Here is a 15,296-nt window from a genome sequence, read left to right as displayed (position 1 = left end):
CCTTCACAATGTGGAACTGTCAGTTCTTCACGTTTAGGGCTTTTTTATTTGGTCACCCAACTCTTCCAAGTCCCCACTTCAGCTGCCTCAAAAACAACCAAGAATGTAGACAAAACTTAGGCATGTTTCCAATGAGATCTACTAAAATCCTGACAAAAAGCTACTAGTCTAAAATCTCTGCATGTCATAGCGTGTTTATGTGTGCTCTCACCCATCTTCAAGTTGTGCACACGAAGGAATTTACCCTCTATGTGAAAAGTCAAATGAATTGATATGCATACAAACTCTATTTGATACAAAACTGGAAACTATTGCCAATTGCCTTCAAGGCAAACGATGAGCAACAATGCAAACAATGCATGCAAGGCCATGTATCATTTTGGACGTCCACAAAACAATGCCCATGGATAAACTAATCAAATACCAGGATCAATGGTATTTTCCATATATTTCAAATTAGCTGCTAATTAATGCTGCTTATCTCGGCCTGTTACAGACAATTCTACCCCACTTTTAGGTCGTGATGGGGCCACCTTGGTAGGGGTGGAACGCTCGGACTGGGAGAACAGAATGAAGACGTGCATTAATATCGTAACAATGGCCAACCCTGCAGCTGAGAATGCAACTCCTTTCCATGATGATAGAAGTGAAGTCCATTTGAAGAATTTGAAAGCCCCAAATAGAAGAAGACATGACCAAGAGATAACAACCTGTCGTAGTAACAAAGGAGAATTAATGACCCCCTTCCAAAGGAATAAGAACTGAAAACACAGCTTTATTCAAATCATTAGAACAGTATCATACCAACAAAGACTTTATTGGCCGACCAGTGTCTTGAAATTCTTGGTCACTGAAGGTACCATCAGCCAAATGTTTGTCCAATAAAGCGTCCTGGTGATTAATAAAGCAAAAGCAGCATAAAGCATTTGCTACAAGGAATAAGTCAAAAAACAATGCTGAGAGAAAACCAGGATAAGCGCATGTTTTTGCAACATTCAGATTATGCTATTATCAGTCAAAACATTAAAACTTTCAACTATGCAAGTTTGAATTACTTCATAGAAAATAGACCAGCACCAAGTGGCAAAAGTGGAAGTGGAGGTACCTTGGCCACAAATACATCTCTACACCATTTTGCAACATCATCATCAGTCTCAGGCAATTCCTTCATCAAGTGTCGCTTGATGTGAACATGAACCTATTAGGTAGGAATTGTTAATACTTGGTAAAGACAATCTCGTCACACTAAAAAGCAACCCTGTAAACTTGAACCCAAGTACATGAACACAAAGCTATACTAGAAACAGAGGCGACATTCCTTCCATTTTATTAACACAAAGCACCCCCTGATCTAACAAGTCCATCAAGCTGAAATTCCTTGGGATCCACCTGATCAGAACTGGTAATATTGCTACTGGTAATTCCATTTAGGTAAGGAACCAGTCTTCAAGGGCTGCAACGTGCCATTTGGCTCCATCTAATGCTGTTGACTGAATCTCCCTCAATGAAGAACTGGAAAAGGAGACCCTACTAAACTATCCACACCCCTGCAAGGAGATCCTTGACCTTGGTATTTGGTGGAAATCAGCATTCCCTATCAGGTTGGGAATTCAGACTGAATCAGTAAACCCTGTTAATTGGGAATTCAGGCCTGTGTTTCTCATCACCTAATCTTTGGTGTGGGAATTCAGGCTAAATCTATAAGCCCAGATAATTGGGAATAAGTAACCAAACGAATAGCCCAGTGATCTGAGAGCAGTCACTTCGTTCAAAAAATTGCCAAAGGTAAGGTCCATATCCAGTTCGCCTTTCCCAAGATGCTCACCTTTTTAGTAGTTCCAGGGGCTTCAAGAGAGATGCCCTGTGAGCTTTGCCAAATTGAAACCTAACCTTTTCCTATGAGTAACTGAATTGAAGCGTAACCTTAATCATCAAAGAGGGAGATAGGGTAAGTCCTGCGATAGAGCCATAGGGGAAGAGTGCAAGGATCTCCTTAAAATGTTTATGGAGTTACCTCAGATTGACTACATGGAATCTTTTGAAGGTTGAAGCCCATGAATTTAAGATCCTCCCAAAAGCTTTGAAGGAACCCTTTCAGTCTTCAAAAAATGAGGCTATTTCTTTATTTCCAAGCAGCATAAATTGCATGGATAATAGCCTTCCAACAAATTCTACTTCTTGAACCCAAGCCATGAAACTTGCCACTGCTTTAGCATATCGAAGAAGTTGTGAGAGGCCATCCTAGGCCAACCAAGTTCAGGAAGAAATTCCAGATACTTTATTGCCACCAATTACCACAAAGTAGGAGGTGAGTGGCTGATTCATAGACCTATCCAATGTCTACAATTAAAGATCAATGTATGATCTGAAAAAAGGACATTATTTTAACCACTGTGGATTCCCTCAATCTCTTGATTCTCTCCTTCCCTCTGTTTCCTAAGATATACGAGAAAATGTGACTAAATTTTCTGCCTGATAGCAATTTAATGCATAGTATGAGATAGAGTTTTACATTTTGTTAATGTGGAAATAATTAAATGATTATGCTTTTGCCTTTCCAGTCTAAGATGAGATTACATGATCATAAATCGATATTTTTGAGACTGCACTGCATACAGTTAAAATAATACTGGAGAGAAGAAAAGATACGTGGAATGATATCCAAGTAATCTCTGAAAATTAAGTGCATCAATTGTGAAAACTTTGAAAAAGAAGAAAAACACAAAGCTTATATATTAAAATGTCAATGTAACTAAAAGAAATAAATGAGTATTGCAAATATTTAAGTTCCTTAATCCAGTTATAATTCTCCAAGTTTGATGGCTTACCACAGAAGATTGCCCCTTCAATATTCTCAGCATTGTAGGTGGAGGTTGGTTTTTAGGAATAGCAACAGTTACATCATAGATTGCTGGAACAAATGAGCGCATATTACTTACAGCTGCAGCAAAACCCTGAGATAAACATACAAATTTCTCAGAAATGTCAAATGCTTATGCATGATTATGTCTGACTAATCCAATATTAACAGAATAGTTTCCTTAAAAGTTTGCAAAGAACAAACAACAGCAATTGTTCAGAAGTAATTTCATGGTACAGATATGCAGCCTTGTCACTACTGAAAAACATAATGGAGGTATAGAGTTGCGACTATAACTGAAATAAAGTGAAGTCCATATAAAATACAGTTTTAATCAATAAGGTCACATGCTGGTGGAAGAATGCCAAAAGTGCCATCTGGAAGGCACATACTCTGCGCCTGCCAACCCCTCCAAGCCAAACAAGAAAGTGAAAGATCTTCAGCCCAATTTGAAAGGTAGGATTGTGGAATGAAATGAACCATATTCCTGCTCTTCAGGAACCACATCTAGTAGATGGGACAAATTACAGTTTTTTAAACCTAGCACAGGGAAGTGTTAAAATTTTCTCCTCTAATCAGGAAAAGAAATGCCACCATACAGAAAAAGAAGTCCTCTCTAGAAGAGTAAGCAATGCCATCCACCACCAAATTCATTACTCTGGGCATTCATCATTTACTGATTTAATTTGCAATTTAGTAGTTTATAGTTATCTATATGTTTACACGCACACACAATTCAACTCAACTGATATATTTGGTCAGTACCATTGAAAACATTGTATTACTTGAATATGATAAATAACTGACCCCAGAACAGTTGAGTTCTATTTACCCCTTGTCTAGTAGACAATCTGCCAAACCAGTGTTTTCAAAACCGGACCGGAAAAACCGAAACCATTTCACCCCAAAACTGCTTTTTGGCCAAAAAGCCTTGTGCCAAACTATTGGCTTTGAATTTTATCTATCAAAAAAACAAATGCTATCAACCAATGGATTGATGTTATTCTGGGTAGTGCCTTCAATACTAGTCCACCCCAATGCTCCTCCCAATCTATCAAAAGCAAGAATCTATCTAGTGTAGAGCAAATGGGGGATTAAGTTGGAGACTTGACCAAGTAAAATTATGATGGGCAAGGGGCAAATCCTTGGGTTCAATGGAATTCACAAATTATGCTTCCCTTGGTGAAGATGCTTTGTTAGAATGTATCTCACTTGATTGAAGGAATATGAGAGAAAATAGGGAGAGAAAGAACCTAGAATCACGGAGAAAAGATCAAACAAGACATTAGGTTGGAAAGTCAAAAAACACTTCAGATATGGAGTTCGTGCAGGCAGGTCAGTGGAGGAGATCCTTGAAGATAGAAGCAAAAAATCTCCTGTTCGAAGAGATGAGAATTAAGGGGAAGGTAAGCCTGAAGGTAAGGGAAGAGAAAAAGGGTACAATATTGCTGGAAGGATTAGAAGTGATCGAGTGGCTAAGAGAGTTCATAGCTGGAGCCTGTTCAAAAGGTAAGCAGATAAAATGGCAGGATTGTAGTACATTAGAAGGGAGAAGATATGATGTTGAATGTAAGAGGAATAAATAGGGGTTCTTCATAGCTTTGGCTGAATTCTTTGGTAAGGGACAAAGGCAACTGGTGTGTCTACCAGCAGGAAAACAGAACCAAGGTTGGGGGGAAGTTGACTGGTTGCTCAAAGAGTTCTTAGCTCAAAGAGTAGCAAATGAGAAAAAAGCCTCCATAACGGAGGAGAAGGTATATCTCAGCGTAGAACAAGGGTCAGTGGTCATGGCAAAAACAAAAGGCCATTGCAGAATGGTGGGAGGTCTAGAGAGAGAGGAGTGGGATAGTAAGCTTGTGATACAAGCCAAGGAAAAGGTTAATGATTGGAGGGTGGTAGCTGACTTACTGGCAACCAGGTTGAAGCTGAAAAGTGTCTTCATAGTAACCCCCATTGATAACTGTAAAGCCATCCTAGATCCATTAGAGAATGATTTGGAAGTATCAGCTATCAATGTTCAGGCTGAGTTCGGATCATTCACAGTCTTCAAATGGAATCCAACATCCAACTCCAAGGATTTTTTTGTCGAAGATGGTGTGGTGGTGCATGTAATAGGCTTGCCATTCCATCTATGGAAAAAAGAAGCAGCAGAGTCTATAGCTGTGTTGTGTGCAGGAATCTTGAAAGGTGCTTTCTGGGAGATCTTTACTCAGTAGCAATCCTGCTAAGTGGTGTGAAGCCAGAAGACATTCCACAAAAGGTAGAGGTACGAATAGAGGGGAGCTTTGTCTTTGTGTGGTTAGCTTCCTCCATTGAAGCAGTGCTGTGGAAGGAGGCTCGTATGGTAGGAGGGCAGAAGGAGGAAGAAGAAGCACTACGTGGACTTGTGAGAGTGGTTAATTCAAATGGGAAAGGATGTTTCACTAAAAAGGACCAACAAATTCTGGGAGGCCAAAAAGTTTTGGGGTAGTTGGAAGGTCAAACCTGGAGAAAGCAAGAAAAAATTATGACAAATGGCAGATCCTTTGTGCAGGTGGTGTCAGGGGAAACAAACAAAAATTCACTAGTTTCGAAAGGGAGAGGGTTGAACAAGCAACCTCAGACAAGGAAGGTTGCTGGTTCGACCATTAAATCAGGGGGGTGTGACCTTTTAAGTGGTCACATGGGACGAAAAGAAGGGCCCAATCGAGTGGATCCACTTGATGATGGGCCGGAGAAGGCATCACAAATAAAGGCTGTAAAGGTGGGCTCCCATAGGCTTCAGCCCAAGGCCCATTACAAGATACATGGGTCGAGGGGTACTTTAAGTAAGCACGTGACTGGGAGGAGGGACGAGCTGATAGACGAAATTAAGCGTCTATCTTCTTCTACCCCGAACCCCTCCTCTCGTTCGAACAGTTCAGGCGCAAAAAAATCTCCAGATTTGCAATCGTGAGGCTCTCTACAGTGGGTCCCATCCAACCCGGCGAACCGTCTCTCACCAGATAGGCGCAACCCGAGATACCTCAAGCCTAGTGATGAGAACAGAACAAGGATTGAAGACTGGTTGAGTGAACAAAACAGCAATGACGATTCTGATAGAGACGAAACGCTAAGTCTAGGAAGTCTGTCTCCGAAAAGCAACAATTACTTTTTTGAAACAGAAAATCTGCATACAGAGCTGTTGTTTTTAGAGGAAGAGACTGAAGAGGCAGGTGGCAAGAAGACTAGAAATGGTGAAGAAAATGGTTCTAAAGCTGTGAAAACTCCTCCCTTCGTCGAGGTAGCTGACCTGAGTCTGATGAACTACAGGATGTTGGTGGAGAGGGACAAGAATCGGCTGGGAGGATGGATGCGGGTATTCCAGTGTCGGAAACACAGAGAAAGGTCTTCCAAGTGGGTAGGTCGTCAGGAAGTGATTCTTTCACCATGTCTACTTCACAACCTTGTCCAAAAAGGGGAAAGGCTTTAAAGCCAGTTGCCGCCTGTCAGCAAGTCATTTCCAGTGATTTTAGTCCTACCCCTGTTCTATCACATGCGGGTGTCAATTTTGTTTTAGGAACTGACTTGTTTGCTCTGCCTGTAACAAATATCCCAGCTTCCCATCCTGAAGGTTCTGATGCAAGAGAGAGGGTGATAGTGGAAGGAGGAGAGAGGGTGTTGGAAGGAAGTAGTAAGGGGGAGGCGGACAGAATTTGGGAGTTGATCTGTACAATGATGGAGGAACAAAATGAAAAGGAAGGACTCGGAGAAAGATGTTGTAGCCAAAATAAGTGTGAGCAGGGTAAAATTCTTCCTCAGGCATTGGCTGGAAAGGATGGAAAAAAGAAAGAGGATGATTGCTATATTAAAAAGGGGGGGGGGGGGGAAAAGGAACAAATAAGAAAAAAAGATCTGAAGTGGAAAGGCTAATTTCAGACATTGAGGGGGATTTAGATTTCAGTTGTAGAGGGGATAGGAGGAAGGGCCTAAAATAAGGAGAATATGGCCTCTTCTTGGGTTCTTTTGCTACTTTGTCTCGATGAAAATTATTAGCTGGAACGTAAGAGGGTTAGGGAGTGCAAGGAAGAGAAGGGTGATCAAAGACCTACTCCGAAGGGAAAAACCTAATATTGTGTTGTTACAAGAATCCAAATTGATGGAATTAGATGGGAGATGGGTGAGGAGTTTTTGGAGGTCTAGAGGTTTAGGTTGGAGCTTGTCTCCTTCTTGGGGAGCCTCGGGGGGGATTGTAACACTATGGAGGGAGGATGTGGTGGAAGCAGTGGAAGAATCGATAGGCAGTTCTCGGTTTCCATTAAGTGCAAGAATGTAGATAATGGGTGTGTATGGGTTTTAACCAATGTTTATGGCCCTAATTCCTATAGAGAGAGGAATGAGATGTGGGAGGAACTATATGCAATCAAGGGGCTATGGGATGGTCCTTGGTGCCTGGGCGGGGATTTTAATGTCATTAGATTCTCTGATGAAACCAATAATCCCCAATAGGTAATCTCAACAAGCATGAGGAAATTTAATGGTTTTATTGAAGATTGTGATCTGAAGGAAATACCTCTGCTGCAAGCCAGTTACACTTGGTCCAACCTTCAGGAAACCCCTTTGTGCTCGAAGTTTGATAGATTCTTATTTAACCTTGCTTGGGAGAATAGTTTGGAAAACTTGGTTGTTAGGGCATTACCCAGGGTCACCTCCGATCACTGTCCTATCCAAATAGGTACCGAGTCTTTTCCTATAGGACCCAAACCTTATAGATTTGAAAATATGTGGCTTACCCATCCAGATTTTGTGAAAAAAGTGAAGGAGTGGTGGGGTGAGGAGGAGAGGGGGGTAAGATGGAAGGGGATCAAGTTTCCCAAGAAATTAAAAAGGTTGAGAGCCAAAATAAAGGAGTGGAATATAGATCAGTTTGGTAGAATTGAGGAGAAAAAATTGGGCCTAATCTCTCGAATAGAGAACTTGGATGTAAAGGAATCTCACAATGGGCTGATCGAGGAGGACAAAGTGTTAAGGAGACAATTAAAAAGGATCTGGAAGAGGTGTTATTGAGGGAAGAAATCAGTTGGAGACAAAAATCTAGACACAAGTGGATTAAGGAAGGCGATGGGAACACTAGATTCTTCCATGATTTGGCAAATGGGAGACGAAGAAAGAATTTTGTGACCAAGCTAAAGATAGGAGAGGAGGTGTTTACCAACCAGGATGACATAGCCAGAAAATTTGTGGACCACTTCAAATCGATTTATAGAAGGCCTTTGAGAGAGAAGACAGTCATGGAAAGGGTGGATTGGCCAAGAATTGATGAAGGAGAGGCAAAGGTGGCTGGAAAGGGATTTCGAGGAAGAAGAGATTAAGAAAGCTGTCTTTCTAATGGATAGATCCAAGGCTCCGGGTCCAGATGGCTTTACAATGGGTTTTTATCAAGACTGTTGGGAGGTGTTGAAAGAGGATCTAGCTGAAGTCTTTAAGGAATTTGCAGACAATCACACTATAAGCCTTGGAATTAATGCCACCTTTTTGGCCTTGATACCTAAGAAGAATGATGCCAACCACCCAAAAGATTATAGGCCTATTAGTCTAGTGACAAGCATCTATAAAATTCTAGCTAAAGTGCTCTCATTGAGGATCAAAACAATCCTCCCTACCATCATTAGTGAAACCCAGGGGGCTTTCATTCCAGGGTGACAAATAACAGATCAGATCTTAATTGCGAATGAGTGTGTGGAGGATATGAAAAGGTCTAGTAAGAGAGGATTCATTTGTAAATTGGATCTTGAAAAGGCCTATGATTTGGTGGACTGGAAGTTTCTAATGGAGGTTATGCAAAACTATGGACTTGGGGACAAGTGGTGTAGTTGGATCTTTGGGTGTATCAGTACTTGTCACTACTCTATTCTGGTAAATGGTACGGTGAGAGACTTTTTTCCAGCTTGCAGGGGTGTCAGGCAAGGGGATCCACTTTCACCCTTCATTTTTACCTTAGTAGCTGATGTGATTAGTAGGATCATTACTAAGGCTGACAGCGAAGATGCCATTAGGGGTTGGAGAATAGGAAGACACCAAGTCCCCGTCACCCACCTTCAGTTTGCAGATGACCTAATGATTTTTTGTGAAGGAGGTCTTAGTGAAAAGGTAGCAAACCTAAAGGAGATAATAAAAGGATTTGAAAGTGTCTCTAATTTGAGAATAAATCTGGAAAAGAGCTGCATAGCGGGTATAAATTTGGAGGTAGGGGAGGTTGAGGCTATTGCAAAGTGTCTTGAGTGTTCCACCTCTGATTGGCCTATGTCATATTTAGGGCTTCCTTTAGGGGAAAATCCTAGGGAGAGTAGATTTTGGACCCCAATGATAGAAAAGTTTGAGAAGAGATTAGCCTCATGGAAGAGGAACTATATCTCTTTAGAAGGGAGAATTACCCTAATAAGAGCTACCTTGGCTACCTTACCTACCTATTCTTTGTCTGTCTTTAGGATACCAGTTAGGGGAGCTAGGAAACTGGAGAAGTTGATGAGAGACTTCTTATGGGAGCCGGGACAAGAAAAAAAATGATCACTTGGTTAATTGGGAAATTGTGTGCAGAAGTAAAAAAGAGGGGGGCTTGGGAATTGGGAGGGTAATTAGAAAGAATCAAGCTCTGTTAGGGAAATGGTTGTGGAGATGGCCTTTGGAAAGAGAGAGATTGTGGCATGAGGTGGTGGGAAGCATTCATGGGAGGTCAGAGAACGGATGGGATGCTAGTGTATCAAGGCAAGCTAACCTAGCAGCACCGTGGAAGGCTATTCACAACACCCTTCCTCAATTCCTCAATTTTATCAGATATGAAGTTTGTTCTGGCAACTCTGTTCTTTTTGGGGAGGATATTTGGGTAGGAGACTCACCGTTGAAGGACTTGTTCCCTTCGCTTTTTTCTATTTCTTTGTACAAAAAAGAGGTGGCATCAAAATTTGTTTTACCTTTGGGAACACCCTTAGATCCTACTTGGGATTTTGAGTTTCGTAGAGGACTTAGGGATGCTGAAATTGAGTCTCTTTCTATTTTGCTTGGTTGTCTTAATCAGGTTTGTTTGGATCCCTCCAAGCCAGATAAGAGAGTTTGGACTCCTAGACCCAATGGAACCTTCTCTTGTGCTTCTTTCTTCAAGTCCATCTCTCAACTTTCTACTCACCAACCCTTTCCGTCAAAAGAAATTTGGTATAGGCCAGTCCCCCAAAAAATTATGGTCTTTTGTTGGGAAGTATTCCATTGGAAAGTAAACACTTTAGACAACCTACAAAAGAGAAGACCTTTTCTCTGTATTTCTCCTAATTGGTGTATCCTCTGTAGAGCTCACGGTGAGGAATGTTACCATCTACTAGTATCTTGTCCCTTTTCTGCAAACCTTTGGGCTTGGTTACTTTCGTTGTTTGGGGGTAGTTGGAGTCTACCAGCAAAAGTTCACATGCTCTTCAACCATTCTACCTTTTATTGGCCTACAAAAATAGGGAGAATTATGTGGAGATGTGCTCGTGCTGCTTTGACTTGGACTCTTGGGAAGAAAGGAATCTCATAATTTTTCAAGACAAGGAAAGGAACAGCTAAGATTTGAAAGACTGTGTGTTAAACAGGGCAATACATTGGCTGAAGACCTTGGAAATCTTCCATCAATTCTCCTTTAATGACCTTTGGAGAAATTGGTCAGCAGTAGCAAGGTGCTCATCTTTAAAGGACAAATCAATTACAAGCTGGTCTCCTCCACCCGAAGGCTCAATAAAGTTGAACTTTGATGGAAGTAGCATGGGTAATCCAGGATTATCCGGAGTGGGGGGTGCTTTGAGAAATGAGAAGGGAGAGATTTTGTTGCTCTACTCAGGTCCCTTGGGAATTGGGAACTCCATCAGGGCAGAACTTTTAGCTACTGAACAAGGGGTGCAATTTGCAAACCAGCCGGGGGTACAACACCTAATAATCGAGGGGGATTCCAAAGTGGTGGTGGGTTGGTTGAAAATTTCTGAAGAGGCTATGTGACGATACAAGAATGAAATGAAGAAATTTACTTGGTTGACAAGGAATATGTTGGTCACTGTACAGTGGGTGGGGAGATTAGCAAATACTTTGTTAGATGTGTTAGCTAAGCAAGGGGTAAATAGGGAAGAATTATTTTGGGCTCAGTTGTGATTCTTGTTTTTCTTTCCTAGTTTACTTGTAAGATTCAAGGAAGGGCTGCAGCTCGTGCCTCTCGTTGGGATGATGTATGAACTCACTCTAAAGTTGTTTCTGAATCAATAAACTTATTATTATTCATCAAAAAAAAACTATTGGCTGATCTATGTATCCAAATATAGCTTGGAATTCTATCCTTGCCCAATTCCTGTATTTCCTTCATAGTTTTTTGATACTTCCAAGGAGTCTTATTTCTGTTTTTTTAACCAGCATACAACCACCCTAGAGTCCCCATCCACAACCAGGTTGTTGATGTTCAATGATCCAGCCAGTCTTAATCCATGAAGTACTGTACTCAGTTCTGCTCATGTAAAATCACCAAATCCAATGGGACTTCAGTGTAGAGCAAGTATCTGCCCATTGCTGTCTCTGAAAAGACCACTAATTCCAGAAGGTCCCAGATTACCCATGCTGCTATTATCAAAATTTAACTTGATTTTCATTTGTGACAGTATTCTAGTGGCCAGTGAATGCTTACAAGAAAGAAGACAAAAAAATATCCCAGGAGTGGCAGTGAAAATCGATTTAGAAAAGGCATACGACAAAGTCGATTGGAATTGCCTCCTAGAGATTCTGCAGTTAAAAGGCTTTGGCTCTGGATGGGTGTCATGGATAAAAGGTTGTATTTGTTCTACCTGGTTTTCTGTATTGGTGAACAAAGAGCCTTATTAACCTACTTTAAGGCTAGACAGGGCCTTAGACAAGGATGTTCACTCTCCCCCTTATTAACCTTATTATTCACCCTAGTTGTTGATGTGTTAAGTCGTTTCTTCAAGAGAGCAAAAAGTTTAAATTTGCTGAAAGGCTTTGAAGTGGGCAGAGAAATTCAGGTATCCCATCTACTCTTTGCTGATGATATTCTCTTTTTCTTGGATGCTGATTTGGAGACAATAAAAAGTCTGAAGCAGATTTTAACATGCTTTGAAATGGTGTCAGGACTTAAAGTGAATTTCTAAAAAAGTAATTTAGTGGGAGTAAACATAGTGTTTTAAAAGCGCAAGGCACAAAAAAAGTGCAAGGGCCAATTTGCGCCTGAGGTGCAAGGTGCAAGGCAAGGCATGCGCCTTTCTAAGCAAGGCATAAAATTACAAAAAAAAAGGCTAAAAAATCAAAAAAATCAGAAAATTCAAAAAAAATGCCAAAAAATTTTAAATATGCCAAAAAAAATTAAAAATGCAAAAAAAATCAAAAACCATTAAACACAATGTTAATAAAAGATATAAACTTAAATTTTAAAATAAATGTTTTAAAAAACCTATTATCTAAAATTAAAATACATAAATATAACATGTAAAGCTTATTCAAATGAAAATTTTAAAAATAAAAGCAAGCATATAAAGCATTTTCAAGCATGTAAAACCCACAATCTCTTTTTCTCCTTAATTGCATTGCTTCGAGTAGCTAATGTGATGTAAAACATATTGCATTCTTGATTTCTATGAGTCGCCTTTATACCATGCCCCTCAAGGCAAGCCCGAACAAGTCTATGTAAGGGTCTGAAATTCTTAATTCTCACATAAAAAATAATGATTTTATAATTTTCATTACCTTTTAAGAAGATATTTTATTACAATGAATAAATGAACAACATTAGAAAATAGGGGGTTCTCGGAGATTCGGTAAGCGAGCGAACCAGAGCAGAGTTATGGGTTTAGGGGATGGGCTACCCGCCCATGAAGAAAAAAAATGCAAGTCCCCCTCAACCTCCTTTATAATAAGGCTCAAAGAAATCATTAGTCCAAAGTCCTACAATTAAGACAACATCTTCCTTAACCACTGTCCTGATTCTGCCAGTCCCATGCATATAACAATATCTCACCCCAAAGTCCAATACAATCAGTTCATAAAAATTGTAGAGAACACTGATGTGGGCCACACAGCTGTGGTCCCACTCTGTCTATAGGGTAGAATGTACCCTAGTCATCCTAGGGTTAGCTGATGGTCAATCTGTTATTCTAGTTGTTATTTATATTTCAGTTTTATATTGTTTCATGTGTTATGTAAATACCAAGGGCAGATTTGTCATTTCATGTAACTAGCATAACCTATAAATATTAAATAGAAGTGGCAGCGGCAGAACATTCAGATTCTGTCCTTCCTTTCAATTCTTGTGTTCTACTGCTCTCTCTCTACTCTTTCTCCTCTCTCCTCTATACTTTTTCTCCTTTTTCGAACCTGAAATTTATTAGGGTTCAAGACTGATAGCAGTCTTGAACATCTACTTGGTATCAGAGCCAGGTTAGGGTTTCTCATGTGAGTCTAGTACCAGCTGACCACATGAGAATCCCCTAGGACTGGAAGCTGAAAAGGTGGAGTTCGCAGATTGATTCTTGGAGATCGCCAGAAGGTTTAGCAGCTGTTGAAGGCTTGTCACGGTTGCAGAGTGTTGGTGATCAGGAAGAATCAGAGAAGACTAGGGTTCGGGTAACCTTGGAAGGCAGCGGACAGTTTTTTCTTTTAAGTTATTTATTATCTAAGAGAAGTTCTATCAGAGAAGATAGGTTGGACCTATCTGGAAAGGGCGGCCGAACCATTATAGAGTTTTCTCCCTTCTATTCTCTAGGGTTTTACAGCAAACCCTACTATTGGGCCGAACTGCCTTAGCTTTTTTTCTCCTACTCTAGGGTTTGAAAGTGATCTTGCAGCAAGCCCTAATGTTAGACTGAACCTTGTGATTTACCTGGAGCTGTCCTCAAGCTTTTTGTTAGCATTGATCAGATTTTAGGGTTTCATATTAACCCTACTGCAAGTCTATCTATACGGTACTGATTGGAATGTGCAACTGAAATGTTCTCTTTAAGGACTGATTAAAACCCTAATTCTGCCAAGCATATCAGACCTACTTCTAAGCTGTTTTTTTAGATACTTTTGGGGTTTTCGAACTCTCTTAAGGGGTGAGAACTGTACGGACTGCTGCTGTTGTGTTTGCTAGTTGGTTTCAGATCAGAGTTATACCTGTTTTGTGCACATACACTGTGAATACAAATTGGTCCTACACTGTTTTGATTGTGATTGATAGTCCAAGTGTTGTTTTTGAGACTTGACCGAGATGGAGTTTAAAAATCAGGCAGAAGGCAGTTTGGGAACATCAATTATGGTAGTGTTTCTGAGACGGGTGGTCAGATTACAACCGTAAAGTTTGATGGATCAAACTATTTGGAATGGGCCCAATCAGACGTGATGGCTATTGGGGGAAGAGGTAAATTAGGGTACCTCTCGGGAGATGTGAAAGAACCCCCCAAGGGAGACCCTACGTATACCAAGTGGATCCAAGAAAACTACTTGGTTATGACATGGCTGTGTAATTCTATGCAGCCTCATATTAGCCGAAATTACTTGTGGGCAAAGACAGCTAAGGAGATATGGGATGTTATGAAAGAAACTTATTCCCAACCCCTTAATGTTGCCAGAGCATATGAATTGAAATGTGAAGTGAAAAATCTTAAACAAGGAGAGAAACCGATTTCAGTATATTTCTCTACCTTGCAGTCCATATGGCGTGAGATTGATCACTTAGAGACTCTTGAGTGGGAGAGTCCCAAAGATGCACAAATATATAGAAAGCAGGTCGAGACAAACCGGATGTTTGAGTTTCTGGCGGGCCTAAATTCAGAGTATGATATTGTGCGGCAACAGATTTTGACTAGAGACAGTGTGACTCTCTCTCAGGCATACTCATCCATACATAGTGAAGAGACCAAAAGGAAAGTTATGATGCAACCTCAGCCTCTTACACCAGCCTTTGTAGTTGTCAAACCCAAATCAGAAGGTGATTCAGAGAAGGACAGGAGGAAGACAAAAAGGAAGTGGTATGTGAACATTGTGAGAAACCCAAACATACAAAAGAAACATGTTGGAAACTGCATCTTCACTTGGTTCAGGCAAAGTTGAGAAGCAAGAAGGGCACTGCTCATGTGGCCGTGAACACTGATTCAGCATCCTCATCTGGCACAAGAGGAACACCTTTAGAGACCTTAGTTGCAGTTTGGGCTGCCCTAATACAGTTAGAAAAGGAAGTTGGAAATTCAGCTCATTCACCGCAGTCACCACCAGCTCCTGCCACATCTGCCTTCGCACATTCAGGTACTCGAGCTTCAGCCTACCATGCCTCAGCTCCAGGTACTAATGAACCTTGTTGGGTAATAGATTCAAGTGCATCCGACCACATGACTAGCTTGCCTTCACTGTTTACCACTTACCATTTGTCTTATGGTAGGGATAAAGTATCTATTGCTGATGGCTCCCTGGTACCTATTTCTGG

At 40.8% G+C, this 15,296-nt stretch overlaps 1 protein-coding gene across 1 annotated transcript in view; it reads right to left on the bottom strand.

The window, feature by feature from the left end:
* Positions 1 to 239: 239 nt before the first annotated feature.
* Positions 240 to 15,296, bottom strand: part of LOC148844769 (1-acyl-sn-glycerol-3-phosphate acyltransferase PLS1-like) — a 29,836-nt gene continuing 14,779 nt past the window's right edge. The window contains exons 8-11 of the mRNA XM_088954070.1: positions 2,829 to 2,954; positions 1,106 to 1,198; positions 805 to 891; positions 240 to 710 (exon numbers count right to left, since the gene is read on the bottom strand). Of these exons, the coding sequence (XP_088810196.1) occupies positions 468 to 710; positions 805 to 891; positions 1,106 to 1,198; positions 2,829 to 2,954 (549 nt within the window). The 3' untranslated portion in view covers positions 240 to 467. The remainder of the gene's footprint in view (positions 711 to 804; positions 892 to 1,105; positions 1,199 to 2,828; positions 2,955 to 15,296) is intronic.

The sequence above is a fragment of the Nelumbo lutea genome, chromosome 7 (assembly GCF_056320005.1).
Source record: "Nelumbo lutea isolate HS-2025 chromosome 7, American lotus-T2T, whole genome shotgun sequence".
Taxonomy (NCBI): domain Eukaryota; kingdom Viridiplantae; phylum Streptophyta; class Magnoliopsida; order Proteales; family Nelumbonaceae; genus Nelumbo; species Nelumbo lutea.
Note: the sequence above shows the minus strand (reverse complement) of the source record. Positions and strands in the feature narration are given on the sequence as shown.